This window comes from Notechis scutatus, chromosome 8 (assembly GCF_049901735.1).
Source record: "Notechis scutatus isolate UNSWTSFEM ecotype Mainland chromosome 8, rNotScu1.2, whole genome shotgun sequence".
Classification (NCBI taxonomy): Eukaryota; Metazoa; Chordata; class Lepidosauria; order Squamata; family Elapidae; genus Notechis; species Notechis scutatus.
This window is the reverse complement of record NC_142016.1, coordinates 22,939,621-22,958,785: the sequence shown is the minus strand read 5'-3', so window position 1 is coordinate 22,958,785 and position 19,165 is coordinate 22,939,621. Positions and strand designations below refer to the sequence as shown.

Genomic DNA, 19,165 nt, shown 5'->3' with positions numbered 1-19,165 from the left:
CTATAAGCGGATAAATCAGTAATAGCGGAAGTTGTGGGAGCTTCATCACTGGAGGCTTTCAAGAAGAGACCGGATTACCATTTGTCAGAAATGGTGTAGGGTCTCTTGCCTGAGTGGGGGGTTGGTCTAGATGACCTACAAGGTCCCTCCCAACTCTGTTAATCTGTAATCTATGTAGTTGAAGTCACCGGCTTTTAAAATCTTGAGTCAGCAGAAGCGGGAGCGAATGACAGGAGCTCGCCCTGTCACACAGCAGCAACCGGGTCTCAAACGCGGGCTTGCCGATTGTAATTGGATCTCTCTACTTCTCTCTCTCTCTCTCTCCGTCACCACCATTCCTGACTCCTCTTCCTTTCCGTCCCAGGTTCCACAGCACAAAAGGTGTGCCTTGCCGGAGACAGCGCCGGTGGCAACCTCTGCATCACCGTCTCCATGCGGGCTGCTGCTTTTGGGATAAAGATGCCGGATGGGATCATGGCGGCCTACCCAGTCACCCTCTTGGAGGTCGCCGCCTCACCCTCGCGCCTTCTCACGCTGCTGGACCCGCTCCTGCCTCTCAGCGTCTTATGCAAATGCCTCAGTGCCTATGCAGGTGAGGGATCTCGCTGGAAAATGGGGAGGGGGGGGGGTTCCCACGGTTAGGGAGGTGGGAGAAGGAGGGATGAAGGTGGGGCTGGCGACTGACAACCAGGCATCTGTGTCGGAACTGGAGGCGTTTAGGAAGGATTGGACCCATGACGTAGGATGAGCTTTATTTCAAAGATGGCTTCCAGGTGCAGTCCTGTGTCAAGGAATTGCTCAACGGGTGTCCAAACGAAGTCAGAGACCCTGACACGAATTTGTAGCTTTATGTAAATAAGTATATTTTACATCTGTATATGCAGCAAACAAGATAGTCAGGCAAACGGGAGCATCATGAGGTAAATCAAAAAGCACACAGATGAAAAAAGGCGGGAAAAAAGGGAAACTCCCCCTTTACGCCCACAGTAACCAATCACGGAGCAGATTACCTCACGCAGGAGCCAGCCCTCTCCAATCAATCAGTCAACCACAGCTGTATGTTCTGGCTCACTGCACAACACCCCATTGTTCCAGCTACTAAATTTAAATCTCTTTACAACCTGGTTATGGCCAGTCAGTCCTCAAAAGTTCCTCCCCCGTTTGTGAGGTTGGGCAGAGTGAGGGCACTTTGGATCCCATAGATCAAGTCATGTCATCTTTGGGGGATCAGGAAGCATGCCTTCTCTGACGTCTGGCACAGCTTCCCACCAGAGATCCAGATGGCTCCCATCTGTCAAAGTTCCGACTGATGAACCCAACCCATAGCAAGAGCCCCTAGTCTTATATACCGCTTCACGGTGCTGTTACAGAATCTGGTAGTCCTGCTAGAAATACTTGGAAACCTCCTCCCAGAGGGGAGCAATAGAAACAGACTGTGACATGGGTGTGCGGGGTCTCTAACAAAGCTTTGAGCTCTAAGCACATAGCGGTTATAAGCAGTATCCTCAATAACAGGAACTCTACCAGTCTTAACGTTGCCAGGGACTAGAAGAGAAGAGAAGAGAAGAGAAGAGAAGAGAAGAGAGAATAGGGAATCGAATGGAATGGAACGGAACAGAACCGAACCGAACAGAATAGAACAGAACCAAACAGAACAGAACAGAACAGAATAGAATAGCTTTATTGGCCAAGTGTGATTGGACACACAAGGAATTTGTCTTTGGTGCCTATGTTCTCGGTGTACATAAGAAAAAAAATAAAGTACATTCATCAAGAATTACAAGATACAACTCTTAGTGATAATCATAGGTTACTAAATAAGCAATCAAATCCTATCAGGAAACTAAATAAAACTAGTTATAGTCATAAATAGAAAAGGAAATAGGTCATGGGAAGGATGAGGAGATGAATAGTAATACAGTCTTACTAAGTAGTTTGACAGTGTCGAGGGAATTATTTGTTTAGCAGAGTGATGGCGTTTGGGGAAAAACTGTCCTTGTGTCTAGTTGTGCTGGTGTGCAGGGCTCTATAGTGTTGTTTTGAGGGAAGGAGTTGAAACAGTTTATGTCCAGGATGTGAGGGGCCTGTAAGTATTTTGACAGCCCTCTTTTTGACTCGTGCAGTATACAGGTCCTTCATGGAAGGCAGGTTGGTAGCCATTGGTTTTTTTCTGCAGTTCTAATTATCCTCTGAAATCTGAGTCTGTCCTGTTGGGCTGCAGAGCCAAACCAGACTGTTATAAGGTTGGACATTCCTAACCCAAATACTTCCACTTCCTCATTTTTGTTCTTCCCAACCCGAAGGAATGGAGTCTGAGCAGCCAGACGACTCAGCCTTGGAAAAGCTGGACCCCATGGACATGATGCGCCGTAACACAGCCCTCCTCTTCCGAGACTTGCGCCTGGGAGCGTCCGCCTTGGTTGGCTCTTTGATGGACAAGACAGGCAAGCACAATGGGGCGGGTGAAGGAAATGGTAAGAAGGGCCTCCCGGCTGCCGGCTCCCCTGCTTCATCTGCTCCTGCCTTCCTCTTCTTTGTCTTCTCGCGGAAGACGTGGCACCAGCTCCGAGAGCCACCGGTGGCCAGCTGGTGCCGATACTCCCAAATGCCTTACTAATTCCAGCACTTGGTAGGAACTGTCCTTTTCTTCTCGGCGAAATCAGGCGCTGCTGCTTCTAAAATGCAAGTCTTGGTAACTGCTCGACTTACGACCGTCCATTTAGCAACTGCAAAGTTGCAACGGCACCGAAAAAGCGACTCGTGGCCATTTTTCAACACTTAACGACCGTCGCAGTGTTCCCCGGGGTCACGTATGATCAAAATTCAGGCTCTTGGCATGTGTTTGTGATGGTTACAGCATCCCCCCAGGAGGGGGAGGGGTCACATGTTCCTCTTTTGTGACCTTCCGACAAGCCAGGTCAGCGGGGAAGCTAGATTCACTTAACAACGGCAGCATCTCACTTAACAACAGTGGTAAAAACGGTCATAAAATGGGGCAGAACTCCCCGAACGGCCTTGCTGAACAATGGCAATTTTGGCTCAGTAGTGGTTATAAATAAAATATTGATTCCTCCATGTCAACTCAAAAATATTTCTCTGGTCTTTTAGAGTTGACAGCAGAAAGGGAGTGGGGGACACAGTACATTCCTTAAATGCTTCAGATAATTGCTAGGCGGCCGAAGCTTCTGGCGCTCAAGTTTATTACTGGAGAGCATGATTGATGACTCTTGGCTATGGATGTGTCCCATTGGAGAATATACATCCAGGGGTGGGGGAAGACCAGGGTCAAAGGGGAAATGAATGATGTGTCTCAGGTAGCACCGACATCTTCACTCCTAATAAATCATTATTATTATTTTTTACTCTGAGAGATGCGGCTAGAGACTCATGATTTGAACAGGGGGGTGAATGCCGGAGCCCTTTGCTTGTCCGAAGCGGCAGGGGAGGTTGCAAATCTGTAACGCTGTTACTCTGTTGTTCTGTGCAGAAGCCTTGAGGAAAAGCGCCTCCGAGACGAGCCTGAAATGCAAGCCGTTTGCCAGCCACAAAGACGCCCGGAAGAAGAGCCAGACGTGTCAGAATTTCTTAGGGTCCTCCGATGTCCAGCGAGACCCAAGTTCGACCACTCCAGAGCCTGAAGATCAGCCCACCTTCTTCTTCTCCGACCAGGACCAAGAGGCCTTCTCCTCCAGCAGTCCCCGGGGCTTGATGTTTCCCGACGGCTTCCAGCCACTACGCAGCATCCAGCCTGCCGCCAGCCTGCCTCTGGCGCTCTCGCCCATCGTCAAGAACCCCTTCATGTCGCCCCTTTTGGCCCCGGATGAAATGTTGAAGGGACTCCCTCCGGTCCATATCGTGGTGAGCAGGCCTGGGCGGCGGCAGGGAGACAAGGGTGTGTTGGAAGTGGGTGGGAGCAAGGTTGAGTAGATGTGGAAGTTGGGGGAGCAGGCTCGCACTTACCCTAAACCAGAGGTCTCCAAACTTGGCGATTTTAAGACCTGTGGACTTCAACTCCCAGAATTCTCCAGCCAGCTGTGTCTGTTTCTTTTTCTCCTATCCTCCGAAGAGGAGAGATCGCAGAGGAAGGGATTACAAGAGAGTAAGCTAGGCTGGCTGGAGAATTCTGGGAGTTGAAGTCCACAAGTCGTAAAGTTGCCAAGTTTGGGGACCCCTGCCCTAACCCGTAACCCTAACCTTTACCCCTACTCCTAACCTGGATGAAATGCCTTGGAAATTGTCAATCACGCCATATAATTTATTTATTTTTGTTTTGTTTGTTTCCTTATTTATATCCCACCTTCATTCTTTTTACAATAACTCGAGACCGTGAACGTATTTAATCTAATTTCCTCCTCCTATTTTCCCCACAGCAACAACCCTGTGAGGTAGGATGGACGGAAAGAGAGTGACTGGCCCAAAGTCCCTGCAGGCGGCTTTCATGCCTTAAAGGGGGGACTAGAACTCTCAGTCTCCTGCTGATTGGCCCAAAGTCCCCCCACCTGGCTTTCATGGCTGAGGCGGGACTAGAACTCACATTCACCTGGTGATTGGCCCAAAGTGACCCAGCTGGCTTTTATGCCTAAGGCAGGACTAGAACTCTCCTGCTGATTGGCCCAAATTCACTCAGCTGGCTTTCGTGACTAAGGGAGGACTAGAACTCACCATCATCCGGTTTCAAGCCTGGTGCCTTACCCATTACACCAAACTGGTCCAGTGGAGTATGTGAGGGTTAGGAGGATTTCCTGATTCTTGGGATTTACAGGCTCCGGCCATCTCTTCTCCTTAGGCATGTGCTCTGGATCCCATGTTGGACGACTCCGTTATGTTTGCTCAGAGGTTACGGGCCCTCGGCCAGCCGGTCATCCTGCGCGTGGTGCAAGATTTGCCTCATGGCTTTCTCAGCCTCTCCCAGCTGTGCCGCGAGACCCGCCAGGCCTCGGCCGTCTGCACAGATCTCATCCGGAACATTCTGATGCCCTCCGACACTGCCCCCCCACGGCCCACGGCCACCCTCCCGAAACATCGCAAACTACAGCGAACTTCTCCGGCCGTGGCTGTGAACGCCGACCTCGCTCCCATCCAGGAGAATGGGGTCCCCCCTCAACACAAAACGTCGCACACGCCAGCGGCCGAAAGCCGGGCCCCCAGACCCAACGAAGAAGTCCAAACCACCAGCAACACTCCAGAATCCCAAACGGGGGGCCACTCCCTGGACCAGCCGAACCAATCCAAGAACATCAGCACTCCTCCCACAGCCAGTCCCATCTTAAACGCCGCCATCATTCCCGGCCAGGATTCTGGCCCATCAAGTAGCACCTCAGGCAGAGGGGTCGGGGCCTGAGGAGACCCCCTTCCTAATCCCCACCCCACCCCCAGACCTTGTGTCTGGACATGGTGTGCAATTTACAGTGGTGCTTTTTTCCCCCTCCTTTCCCCGCCCCCCCTTTCACACTTTGGGATGGATTCCTCCGAACCCCGAACCTCGGAGGGCGGAATTGCTCTTTGCTGCCTGACTCCCTGGCTCACCCCAAACAGGGCCGACCGTTTGTCCCGGCGTCTCCATTCTTTTCATCTCCTAGGAAGGATGCTTTTATACCCGTTTTGGATTTTTTTAAAAAGGAAAAACAAAAACAAAACACACACACACAAAAAAAAAAAAATGCTGCGTAAAAAACTCTACAGGTGATTTTCCCTTTGTCGTGTTTGGGCCCCGAGGCGAAATGTTCTCGGCCTTCCTGTGTCCAACTCCACCTTGGCACTCACTTATATATCTTTTTCCACTTTTGGATCTCGGTGTTAGGTAAAAGATTTTTAGGGAGATGTATTTGGTGGGGTGGGGGGGTGACTTTCTATCAAATCCTAAGAATCCATTCCTAGCCACCGGAAGCACAATGTTGGTTTGAGGAGGGTGGGGTTTGGTCCATCCAGACAACGCTTCATACCCTTTTGAGTCTTCCACTCCTTTGCACAAAAAGTATTCACAGTCACTGCCTTGCCTCATCGGCCAACACACCCTGCCTCCCTCGGGTGTCAGCCATGTTTTGAGTGGAAAACTTTGCACTCCACTATTTTTATTTTTTATTTTCCGTTCTCGCGACTCTCTTTTCTATCCACCTCACCAGGTTGCCTTGAGGGGGGGGGAGCACTGTTGTTATTCTAAACCAAAGGTGGGGGGGAAGGTCTCGGGGACACGGGGACCTCTTAGAAAAGCTGCGGTTTTCAGCTTGCATCTGGGGCTAAGCAGGACACCTATTTTTGTAAATAAAAGCTGGTTTGATTTTGAGTGACGTGTCCTCTGTGAGGGGGGAGGGTCATGTGGCAGTAAATTCCAGGTAAGGTTGAACAAAAAAAACAAAACCAAGCAGCGGGTATAAAAACTTACCAAAGTTTCGACAGACCCAAAAACAAATGGTACTTATGAACTGGATGAGAAGTTCTGACCTACCTTCTCCAGGGTCATTTTGGAGACTCTGCAACTGGCCTGCATTTATGGCTGTTTGCAGCACTCAGCAGTCACGTGACTGCAATTTATCATGGGGTGGGTTTTTTTGCCCAAAATTGGTGTTTATTTCTAGTTTGCATATGTCAGTTCCCAATAAATGCATCACTTTTCCTGGATATATATATTCAAAAAGAGTCTATGGAATACATACACACATACATATTCCATAGACTCCTTTTGAAATATACCATATTTCGAACAGTGTCGCTTATTTAGTATCCTATAACTATCGCTAAGTGTTGTATCTTATGATTCTTGATGAATGTTCTTTTTTTTAATGTACACTGAGAGCTTGTGCACCAAAGACAAATTCCTTGTGTGTCCAATCACACTTAGCCAATAAAGAATTCGATTCTGTTATATATGTGTAAGTTACACCACTCTAAACATCGTGTATTTCAAAACATCTATGGTCATGATGGTGAACCTATGGCAGGCGTGCCAAAGATGGCCCAGAGAGCCCACTCAGTGGGCACATGCACCATTGCCAGCTGCTCTTCTGGTTTCTGGCATGCACATGGGCGCCAGCCAGCTGATCTACGTGGGTGCCAGGGTGTCGAAAAACAGCCCAGAAAATGGCCTGAAAGTGGCCAAAAAACCAGGCCATTTTTATTTTCGGGCCATTTTCCAGGCCGGTTTTGGCATGAAAAACGGCCTGAAAATGGCCCCAAAACGGTCTGAAAACAGACATGCACACACCAGCTGGTCTTCAGTTTTCCGGCACTCCGGCATGCGCGCGCATTCCAGTTCAGGCACTCAGTGCCAAATTTTTTTGCCATCACTGGTCTATGGAGATTCTCGCTCATCCAGGTCGTGGTTGTCCCAAAGGTGTTTTTTCCACAGAACTTTGTTTTTTCTTGAAGATGTTTCGCTTCTGATCCAAGAAGCTTTCTTCAGTTCTGACTGGTGGAGAATGGATTTATGTCCTTTGCAGTCATCTGGCCATTAGCACTCTTTCTGAGTCTTGTTCCACGGCACAACTCAAGAGAACAAAGCCATCAGGACAAGATTCAACAGCCCATCTGCATTTGAAAGACAAAGCCCGCTGTTTTGAAGACAGCAAAGTCTGCATTCTGGACAGAGGGGGCTGCTGGTTTGAAAGAGAGGTCAAAAGAGGCCAACAATGTCAACATTGAACAGTCTTCTCTCAGGAGGAGGAGGAGGGGGGAAATGACACCACCTATCTCCTGTTTACAACACAGTCCTTTCACCAGTTCCAAGGAGGTTCCACACCCATTTTGCACAATAGGGGCACAGATAAACCACCAACTGACCTCAACAGCTCTCAGAAAGAGAGCTAATGACCAGATGACTTGAGAGGAATGTAAATCCATCCTCCACCATTCAGTCAGAACTGAAGAAGCTTCTTGGGAGGAGAAGCGAAACGTCTTCAAGAAAAACAAAATCCAGTTGCCTTTTTTGAGAAAGTACCTTTGGGACATTTCACAAAGAGATTGGCACTTGGGAGAATTCCCAAGGCATTGTGTCTTGCCAGTTATGGTGTAAACCCTTGAATATTCTTAGACTGACCATTTAATCCAAACCCGAGATTAAGAATAATCTTCAGTGAATCAGAATATGAATGCTGAGTTTGGTAAAAAAGAAAAATGCCTTTATTCCCATTTTCAATTACATACCCATTACCTTCTGCCTTTTGACACGCTCTGCATGCAAGGTTTCTGCCTTCAAAGGCAGATAACAGATAATCAGAGTTGGAAGGGACCTTATAGGTCATCTAGTCCAACCCCCCCACCCAAGCGGGAGACCCTACACCATTTTTGACAAATGGCAGTCCAATCTCTTCTTAAAAGCCTCCAGAGATGAAGCTCCCACAACTTCCGAAGGCAAGCTGTTCCATTCATTGGTTGATTGTTCTAACTGTCAGAAAGTTTCTCCTTATTTCCAGGTTGCACCTCTCCTTGTTCAGTTTCCATCCATTATTCCTTGTCTGGCCTACAGGCGCTTTAGAAAATAGCTTGACCCCTTCCTCCTCTCTGGGGCAGCCCCTCAAATATTGGAAGACTGCTATCCTATCTCCCCTGGTCCTTCTCTGCACACTTTCTAGAGTCTCAACATCTTTTTTACAATGTGGTGACCAAAATTGGATGCAGTACTCTAGGTATAGTCTTACTAAGGCTTCATAGAGTGGTATTAGCACCTCACTTGATCTTGACTGTATCCCTCTGTTAATACAATTTAGGATTGCATTCGTTTTTTTGGCTGCTGCTGCACACTGCTGGCTCCTGGTTGTCCACTAAGATTCCAAGATCCCTCTCACAGGCTTTTTAGAACCACAGAAATATAGCCATAATCTTATTAGTTGCCTGCTTTTGGATTTATAAGGATTTTTCTCTCACAAAACAAAAAAATTCAATTCAGGGTATCTGAGGTGAGGAGGGAGGAAGGAAGGAGTCAAGATATGAACACTGTCTTCTGGGGGGCGTAGGTGTCTCACAAAACTGACCGCCATCTTGAATTTGATGATTCCCATGAACATCTGCAGGATACGAGGGGTGATTTTTTTTTCTGAATATCTGATCTACCAGCTTTTTGTAACCTTGTCTAAGGACAGGCCTGGCCCAATAACATTTCCCCACAGGAAACGACACAAGAATTGTGGTTTTGTGCAAAATGAGGAAGGATGAGTAAAGGAGGAAGTGTCCAGCTATCTTGTATTTCCAATCCAGTTTTTATTTCTCAATTCAACTTGCCTCATCGAGCTGTGGCGGCGGCGGGGGAATTAGGGGAACAGATCCAATGTCCTTGATGTAGTGGTGGGTCAGAACATCAGAAAAAGCAAAAGATGGAAATTAATCAAGGAGAGAAGCAACCTTGAACTAAGGAAAAATTTCCTGTCAGAACAATTAATCAATGGAATGGCTTGCCTCCAGAATTTGTGGGTGATCCATCACTGGAGGTTTTTAAGAACAGATTGGACAACTATTTGTCTGAAATGGTATATGGTTTCCTCCCTCTAAGGTCCCTTCCAACTCTGTAATTCTGTTATCAAACCAACCATATAAGTATTACTGTCCTGAAGAACCTAAGGATTTAGGATTCTGTTTTCTTTTCTCAGTTGCATTCCTGACTCCAGAGATTGCTCTATTATTTAACTTTGTAGATCTTTCTAGTACAGGAATCTTTCCAGCTAAAAACAGAAACTCTTGAGAGGCAGTTGCACGGTATTTCCATCAGCCTGTTTGGCCACGTACAGCCTAATGGAAGTGCTAGGCAATTTTGGGTCTGAATTAGGGATAAAAAGGCTCATATCCACTTAACCAGCTCAGTTGACATGGTGGCTACATATCCACATGAGTTCCTTTCAACCCGGTTAATTCAGATCACTCACAGCTCAGCAGACTGGGCCATCTGGGGAAAAATGTTAATTCAGTGCAATCCAGGGAAATCATAATAACAAATTGGGAGGACTGGGGATGCATTGTAGTCTTCTGAGTATCCCCAAGCGGGTGCCATGCAGTTGCATTGGACTGCAACTCCCATCCTGCCAGCTGGGGAGATGGGAGTTGTAGTCCAACCCTCTGGAGGCACCAATTTGGGGGGAGGTTGCAATAGACAGGAGGGGGGAAGCTATGCATCCAATGGGTAATGAGAAGGACTGAGTAGATGCATTGGACTGGAACTCCTCTCCCACCTGCCAGCTGGGGAGATGGGAATTGTAGTCCAACCTTCTGGAGGCACTAACTTGGGAGGAGGTTGCAACAGACAGGAACGACTGGAGGAGACAGCTCAGCTTCCTATGGGGCTCAGAAGGTCTGAGCAGTTGCATTGGACTGCAACTGCCATCTTGACAGCTGGGTAGATGGGAGTTGTAGTCCAACCCTCTGGAGGCACCAACTTGGAGGGAGGTTGCAATAGAGAGCCAGGAATGACCGGAGGGCGGGGGGGGAGAAGCTATGGTCCCAATGGGGCGTCAGAAGGACTGAGCCTTGGTACTCTTTCTCGCGGAGTGATACCAGCACTTTGCATGACCCTTCACTCCCCCACCCGCTCTCGGAGGTCCCCCTTGTGCTGCGCCCCGGAGACGGGTGGCGGCGCGGAGCAATCCCTGCCCTTGCCCGCCTGGGAGGAAAAAGTCCCGGACCCTTTGAGAGGCGGATTCCAAGATGGCGGCGCAGCTGAGGTGCTGCGAGCAGGCCTAAGGGAGCCGATGCGTAGCGGCCGTCTTGGAGGGCTTCAAACCCGAAGGCGGCCCAAGGAAAGAGGCAGTTAAGGTGCCCGAGGCGGCGGTGAGGTGAGTGGCTCCACAAGCACGACGTACGTCCTGGTATAAAGAGCCAGCACCCCTTAGGCGGCGAGCGTAAGTGCCGTCTCTGAATAGGCGAGCAGGTACGCAAATAGCTTACCGGGACTCACAAAGCCGCCTCCAGGGGTCGCTCTACGAATAGCTTTGAAATGCAAAAGGACCCTCGCGCCAATAGCGCAACGGGCGACGGCTGGCCCGCAGGTTGCGTACGGGAACGGGGACCGCAGCGCAAAGAGAGGCGCGCTCGTTGCACTGACTGCGTAGGACGCTTTCGGGAATAGTAGTAAGGGCACGTGGGGGACGAAATCAAAATAATTTGCAGCTTCAGCGAGGTTTTTATGCAACAAAGCGGGGTTTTGAAAAATAAAAGAGAAAGGCCGGCTGTAAAGTAATCCAAGCCTTCCTACCCATTTAGGCAAACTCTTCTCGATTATTAACGTTTGGAAATTCCTTATTTTTCCTATTAGATTTAGTTGTGAAATGAATTCAAAATAAGGGTTCAACGTTAAACAAGGACCAAATTTAGCAATTTTGTACCCATTGTCAACCAGGTTTGGCTAAAATGGCCAAGACGACTTCTGTAAAATTAAGTTTCTTGAATTATATTAATATATAAATATAGATAGATAATGTTTTCGTAGATTTTCACGGGTACAGGTATGTAGGTCTAGGTGTGTACACGGGAAAAGACCCGAACACACCTAGGCCTACCTAGATAGATAATATATATATATAATAATTAATATATAATATAAATAATTAATATATGAAGTATATCTGAACTTGAAAAATAAATTAAACCTTTGCCTTAATGGAGTTGTTATGGAGAAGTTGCCCATACACGAAACTTAAAATCAATCACCTTTATTTTATGTCCCACCTTTATTCTTTTTTGTAAACAACTGAAGGCATTAGAACATATCTAATACTCCTTTTTTTCCTCCTATTTTACCCGAGCACAACAACCCTGTGAGGTAGTCTGAGAGAGATTGACATCACCCAAAAGGTCTCCCAATTTTTTTCCACATCTAAAGCAGAACTAGAAAGAATTGTTATAATGATAGATATATTATATATACGAATAATAAGTGGAGATCTAAACATGTTATTGTTTTAGTGTGAGATATTATGTATATTAATAATAAGATAACAATGGAGAACTAATATCAATGTAATTAATATGGTAGAATTTTGATTATTGTTGCACAAGATATCTGTACCCAGATGACGTATCATTAAGTGGAAGATGAATTGTTTGTACTTATTAAAAAATAAAAAACTCTTATTAAAAAATAAAAATAAAACAGGACTAGAACTCACCATCTCCTGGTGATCGGTCCGAAATGACCCAGCTAGCCGGCTTTCATGGCTAAGGCAGGACTAGAATTCACCACCATCCAGTTTCTAGTCTGGTGCCTTAACCACTAAGCCAGACTGGCTATCAATTGATCAAGGTCTGTCCATCAAATTATTGTTTTTTAATTTAGCCTACTTTTTATTTCCCTTCGTGTGCCCCCCCCCCCCATTTTATGAAAGCTTATTGCTCCCAGATCAAAACCCGAAGACTCCTCCAAATGGACCTGCCTCTTCTTTCACAGTTTTTAATTAGGTGAAACCCGCAGGAGCTTTCAGAATTGGTTTTCACCAGTTTGTGCCAATACGATGGATCCAATAAAACTGTTCTTTGAGGAATCTGCCTGCCTCGGAGTTCTACTTTCTACGGGTGCATTACTTGGGAATGCTGACATCAAGACGGCTCTCCTTCAACTCTCCCGATCTAATCGAAGCTGCTCACCCGATCTATTGAGGGTTATCCAAGTAATGCACCCATAGAAAGCAGGATGCATCCTTTTGGCAGAAAAGGTCCCGCAGCTTTCACCTAATTAAAAAGCAAAGGTTTCCTTTTCCCCCAAGTCACTGGTTCTGCTGTCCAGTCAAGGTGCTGGCTAGTTCCTTAGTTACTTCGCTCCTCCTCTAGCCAGCCACCTGCGAGAATGTCCTTGGTTCCCACAGGAAAGCGTTATTGTTTCAGCTACAAAACTCCATCTAACTATTCCCTCCTTCCCTCTGTTGTGTGGCAACCCTGAAAGGTTCACTTCAGGGTTGACATCTTCCTTCTCCCTCACCTTGCTCTCTTCCAGGCATATCATAATGGCCCCGGCCTGCGAGCGGCTGCAGTTCCGGTTTCCTGGTTACGGCGATGGCGTGCTGCACCGCATGGACCAGCTGCGGGAACAGCGCCGCTTCTGCGACGTGACAGTGCAGGTGAACGAGCTGCGGGTTCCTGGGCACCGTGTGGTTTTCGCGGCCTGCTCCCCTTTCCTGCGTGACCAGTTCCTGCTCAACGATTCGCAAGAGGTGATGGTCTCCCTCTTCCAGAGCCCAGAGATTGGGCGCCAGCTTCTGCTGTCCTGCTACACGGGGTGCCTGGATGTGCCCATCAAGGAACTAGTCAACTACTTGACGGCGGCGTCCTTCTTGCAGATGGGTCACGTGGTGGAACGCTGCGCCCAGGCCGTCTCCCACTACCTAGTCCCGAAGGCGGACGCCCTGCTGCAGGAGAAGCAGGAGGAGGAGAGCAGTGAGCAGAAAGATGGGGAGGAGGAGGAGGAAGAGGAGGAAGAAGGGGAGAAGCAGCCCTCTTCCCCCCCAGTCAAAGCAGACTCTGAAGAAAACAAAATGGCGGCCGTGGAGTTCACCCCCCGCAGCTCCCACAGCCCCGCCTCCCCTGCCATTTCCCTCTCCCTCCTTAACTCCGCCGTGGAGATCACCCGCAGCTACCTGCAGGGTTGCTACGACGACGAGATGGGCGGCAAAGGGCTCCCTTTCCCCTCCACGATGTCCTCACCCGCTTCCCCGTGGAGAAACTACCCCTTGCACCACCGTCATCGCCACGGCCCGGCTATCAACTACCGGGAGTGGAGGACGGGCAGCGGGGTGGCCTCGTGGAAGGTGCCTGGCTTGGAGCGGCCTTACCGCTGCCCCCGTTGCAGCCGGGTCTTCCAGCAGCTGGGCCACCTGGTCAGCCACGTGCAAGAGCACAAGCTTTTCCTGTGCCTTCGCTGCGGCAAAGTCTTCTCGCAGAAGAGCAACCTGACGCGGCACATCCGGGTTCACACGGGCTTCAAGCCCTTCCAGTGCCCCATCTGCCACAAGTGCTTTACCCAGAACGCCACGTTGCAGGACCACCTCAACCTCCACAGTGGCATCAAGCCCCACCGGTGCAACTACTGCGAGATGCACTTCACGCACAAGCCGGGCCTGCGGCGCCACCTGAAGGAGCTGCACGGGAAAAGCACTGTCCAGAACAGCCACGAGGAGATCGAGGAAGTCACCATCGATTTTGACGTGCGGGGCGGGCAGGGGAGCGGCTACACCCTGAACGGCAGGTTCTTCTGCGAGCCGAAGGGGGCCCTTCCGGCCCCGACAGCCTCTCTATGAGAACCGGCAAGGGGGGGCCCTCCTAGGAGGTTTTGCAGTAGAGAGTAGTTGTCGGGGAAGGCCGCTGGCCTCGACTGTTTGTCGCGTAGTTCAGGCAATGACCTGGAATAGGATGTCAGAAAAACGGACGGAGCCGCGTGTCCTCTGTAGAAATTGCCTGGCTACCGTTGGCTGCTGGCTAGTTTGGTTTCCCAGAGCTGTTCCACCTTTGAGGTGAGGTGAAGCAACTCGCCAGGGACTTCGGGGTGCCTCTGTACCCCCCACCCCCCATCTCGAAGGGCAGCCCTGCAGAGCCACGTTGCTCCTATACCTCCCGTTCAGAACGGCAGACTTTGCGAAGGCGAACCTCTGCGGTGGGCTAACGGCTACAGAGCGTCCTCTTTGATTTTCCTACCTCAAGCACTTGAAGGTCTCACGTCAGTCTTAACGTCGGGAAGAACTCAAACGACACGGACACAGAGAGAGACAGAGAGCGAGAGAGGCTGCGTTTGAGAAGGAACTGGCCTGTTTGTGAATCAACGTCAGCACCTCCGTGTGGCTTGGAGCACAAACGAACGGTTGAGGGATTGCGAGATCGCTCGTCTCTCTTAATAAAAGGATGAGGCTCGTGGCCAGAGTTAATGAAAGTCCAAAATAGCCAGTGTGGTGCTGATAACTTACTGATTTGTTTGAAAAGGGAGAGAGAGAGCATGATAGGCAACTGCGTGATTAATCCCAAAGCGGCGAAAGATAAGATGTGTAATATGTGTGTTTAATCCCAACCCATTGAAAGGCAGGGAGTGTGTGTGTGTGTCTGTTTAATCCCAATCCATTGAAATAAGGGTAGTCCTCAATTTACTCATTTATTCATTCATTTAGTGGCCATTCAAAGTTACAACGGCACTGGGGAAAAAAGGTCACTTATGGCCGTTCTTCACGGTTACAATCTTTGCAGCTTCCATGTGATCAACGTTCAGACACTCGGCAACTGGTTCATATTTATGACGGTCGCGGTGTCCCCAGGGTGGGGGGTCATGCCCTTTTGCGACCTGACAAGCCAAGTCAACGGGGGTAGCCAGATTCCCTTCACAACCAGGTTACTTAACTTACCAACGTCCGTGATTCACTTGAACAGTGGTGGCGAGCAATGTCGTAAAATGGGACAACACTCACTTAACAAATTCTCACTTAACAACCATTTGGGGCTCAATTGTGGTCGTAAGTTGAGGACTCTGGCTTTCTATCTAAGGCTCTGAGAAGGAGGAGAACCTGGGCTCTGGAACCAGCCCTCTCTTCCCGAGACTCTCATCCTCCTTTTGCCTTCCCAATGGCTTCTGTGCCCCGTGGGCTGCTACCGGTTCACACCGGTTTGGGTGAACTGGTTGTTCATTTTACATCTGGTTCGCCGAACCGGTAGTTGCAACAACTGACTGGCCTCGCCCCGTTTTGGATCCCATGTAAGTGTGCGCAGAGGCTCAGGGAGGGTGAAAAATGGGGGTTCTGGAAGGCTGGAAATGGGCCCGTTTCTGGAGTCTGGGGAGGGGAAAATTCCCCCCCTCCCCCACCATGGTGCAGGAAGCCGAGTAGGTCACACCCACCCAGCCACTGGGCAGAGAACCCATTGCTAAATTTTCCGAAGCCCACCCCTGCGCCTGGTCCCCCACTCTCGCTCTCTCAACAGCTGAACTGGGACACAAACCAGCATCTGGAGGGAATAATCTCCCGTACTTGTATTCCTATATCGCAAGTTCGGGGAATGGGGCAGTTTCTGGAGCCAGTGCAAGGGGGCATCAATTAAGTCCTGTTCTGGGAAGGGTCTTAACCAAGAATGGGATATTCCCTGCCTTGAAGACCTCACATTGAATGGGAAGTGGGAACAGCCTCCCCAGTCCTCGAAGTTACAACCGTTCTGGGGGGAAAAGTCTTATGGCTGTTTTTCACACAACCGTTGGCATCCATGGTCACGTGATCAAAATTAGGATGCTTGGAGCAACCAGTTCCTATTTATGACGGTGGCCGTGTCCTGAGGTCATGTGAAATCACAATTTGACAGCCTAACAAAGTCAACAAAGTCAGATTAATTTAACAACCATGTTACTAACTTAACCATTGCACTTAACAACGGTTGGCAAGAAAGATTGTAAAACAGGACAAAACTCACTTCACAGCTGTCTCGCTTAGCCACAGAAATTTTGGACTCAACTGTGGTCGTAAATTGAGGGTTACTTATACTGCCCAGAAAAATACAATACAGTAGCAGAGATCCAAAGCGCGATAGCTTTCTCGCCCAAAGTCTCCCTGTGCTGAAGTCAGTCATTTGAGTCCGTCCTAGACAATCTGGGATTTAATTTACTGTTCCCCAGTTGAGAATCTGGATTATTTCAAATTCCTGGAGCTACTTTGTCCCACTCAAGAAATAGGTAGATAAAATTTATAAAAATGTAGCCAGCCATGCCTGGTTTTTTTCCCCCACCCCACCCCGCCCCCCCTTGTTGCAGATAACATAATCAGAGTTGGAATGGACCTTGTAGGTCATCTAGCTTAGGGGTCGCCAACCTTTTCGACCTCAGGGACCACCGAACTCATAATTTTAAATCCCGTAGACCAGAGACCCTGGGAAAGTCCCCAAAAAAGTCTGCAGGAAAATTCCCCACCCCGTTCTCCTACCGATCGATCATTTTTTATTTGGGATCGCAGGATAACATCTCCAGCTCCATTCTCAGGGGGACAGAAGGAGGGAGAGACTTTTGGCTTCATGCAAGGAAAGCAGCAGAAGCAGCAGAAGTCTTTCTTTCTCTCCCCCAAACTCCTCCAGAAATGATCTTTGTGAGACTTGCCGGCGCAGCCTCTTGGAGCAAGGAGGCCTTGCAGGGTCCCAAAGACTCATTTCTGGCGGAGTTTGGGGGAGAGAAAGAAAGACTTTTGCTGCTTTCTTTGCGTGCAGCCAAAAGCAGAAGAAGGAAGAAGCGGAAAGAAGCAGCCCGGTGGACAGGTGAGACACGTGGGGTGAGTGGGGCAAGTTCCCCCCTCCGCCCTTTCCACCCTCCCCTCACTACCTCATGTTCACAATGCAAGCTACGCAAGCCTTGTGTTCCCACGGGCCATGTGGGGGGCGCAGCCATGTGTTCCCGCTAAGCCTGGATTAATTGATTTGTGGGGTGCTTTGGGGGTGACATTTCTCTGCGGACCCCCAATATTTTCTCACGGACCACCAGTGGTCCCAGGCCCGCTGGTTGGCGACCACTGATCTAGCCCAAGCCGGAGACCCTACATCATTTCTGACAAATGGCAGTCCAGTCTCTTCTTGAAAGCCTCCAGTGATGGCACTCCCACAACTTGAACTTTCCTTGACTTGAAGGCAAGTTCCTCCTGTCCGGTTCTGCTGCCATTCCCAGAGAACTCTGCTCATGCACAGGAGAAAAAACAGGTTTCCAGTAAAAGACCAGGGAAAGCTCAACCTAGCTGGGAGCAGCTGGGCGGAGGCAGGAATCCACCTGTGAAGAAAGATTGTCGGTTGCGTAGCACGGCGAACAGGGAAAAGTTTTCCCCACCTCTGCAGACAGGAATGGCGATGATGAAACTCGGCTCGTTCAGATTGTAAATCCGAAAGCAACAAGTGCTTACAGATGTTGTCAAAGTATTGTCAAAAGGGTTTACCTAAATAACAATCTAATGACCTGCAGGCACGGGCTCTTGAAATCCAATTAGCTTCATCATAACGGCAGGTAGATTAGTGTCAAGGGGACAAAAATCTGTGCTAAACCCCCTATAGAAGAAGCCTCCTTGGCAACTCTAAGCCAATTCCACTCCCAGAATTCCCTGGCCAGCTTTGCTTTACTTGGTGGACTTCAACTCCCAGAATTCCCCAGACAGCTTTGAAGACCACTTTGCTGGCTGGGGAATTCTGGGAGTTGAAGTCCCCCAGGCTTAAAAGTTGCCAAGGTTGGAGACCCCTGCTCTAGAACAGAGGTGGGGAACTATGGCCCCTTTATGACTTGTGGACTTCAACTCCCAGAATTCCTCATGGCTGGCTCAGGAATTCTGGGAGTTGAAGTCCACAAGTCATAAAGGGGCCACGGTAGTTCCTCTGCTCTAGCAGTAGTCCCAAAGGTGGTGGTGGTTTTTTTCAAGAAGCATCTGGACTTTGTTTTTTTCTGGAAGACATTTTCACTTCTCCAGAAAGCTTCTTCAGTTCTGATTGAATGGTGGGGGGGAGTGGAAGGATTTGTACTTAGAAATGTATACGATTTATATTGTATAAATATAAAGGATCGATATATCACTGAGAACTGAAGAGGCTGTTGGGATGAGAAGCGAAGAAAAAAAACCAAGTCCAGTTGCCTTTTTAAAAAGCACCTCTAGAAGTAGATTAAAGATACAGACGTGCAGTTGATTTGATTGGAAACAATCTGTCCGTTTTGAGGGAATATATTTCCCAGGACAATATTCCTTGTAAATCGTTCCCTGTTCTTGAATTGGTGACGGGGACCATGCTAAGATTCAGCAGTCCAATTCTTAAAAATCTCCAAACAAGGCAAGAAGGTGAATTCTTCAGGGAACAAACTGAATGCAGTCTCAGCTATTTTTAAATCCACCCACCCCACCCCCCACCGCCCCGGATTTGCTATTTTTAAAAAGTCAAGAATTTCCTGTTAACAGAATAAAATGGGAACTGGGGCAACCTCGCCCTCTTCACTCGGCCTGCAAGTTCAGCACCTGAAAATTAGTTAAAGTCAGTATTTTCCCATCTGTCCTGCTCTTTAGTGCACATGTCTGCAAACTCAGAATTGTTTTTCCACGGTTGCTCTTGGGTATTCAAACTGCTTTCCTGCAGGGGGAAAAAAAATAAACTTGTTTGGCTAAGCTATGAAATGCGCTGACATCAAGTTTTTTATGGAATGATTGGTTATGACAACAAAAAAGATGTAATCTTTTTAAAATTTATTTATTTATTTACTTCCCCCTCCATTTTCAGAAAC

At 48.6% G+C, this 19,165-nt stretch overlaps 2 protein-coding genes across 6 annotated transcripts in view; both read left to right on the top strand.

The window, feature by feature from the left end:
- The window catches only part of LIPE (lipase E, hormone sensitive type), a 31,896-nt gene extending 25,613 nt beyond the window's left edge, over positions 1-6,283 (top strand). For all 4 annotated transcript variants that reach the window (XM_087971124.1, XM_087971121.1, XM_087971123.1 and 1 more), the window contains 4 exons: positions 365-592; positions 2,304-2,444; positions 3,488-3,858; positions 4,787-6,283. In XM_087971124.1, the coding sequence (XP_087827250.1) occupies positions 365-592; positions 2,304-2,444; positions 3,488-3,858; positions 4,787-5,341 (1,295 nt within the window). In that variant the 3' untranslated portion in view covers positions 5,342-6,283. The remainder of the gene's footprint in view (positions 1-364; positions 593-2,303; positions 2,445-3,487; positions 3,859-4,786) is intronic.
- A 4,235-nt stretch (positions 6,284-10,518) lies between these two features.
- Positions 10,519-14,841, top strand: LOC113421206 (zinc finger and BTB domain-containing protein 26-like). Of its 2 annotated transcripts, none has more exons than XM_026681467.2 (2): positions 10,519-10,754; positions 12,908-14,841. In XM_026681467.2, exon 2 carries the CDS (start codon positions 12,918-12,920, stop codon positions 14,205-14,207), a length of 1,290 nt encoding a protein of 429 aa, XP_026537252.1. In that variant the 5' UTR covers positions 10,519-10,754; positions 12,908-12,917; the 3' UTR covers positions 14,208-14,841. The 2 variants fall into 2 exon arrangements, with proteins under 2 accessions (XP_026537252.1, XP_087827246.1); XM_087971120.1 differs by having other exon boundaries at positions 10,610-10,849.
- Positions 14,842-19,165: the final 4,324 nt, after the last annotated feature.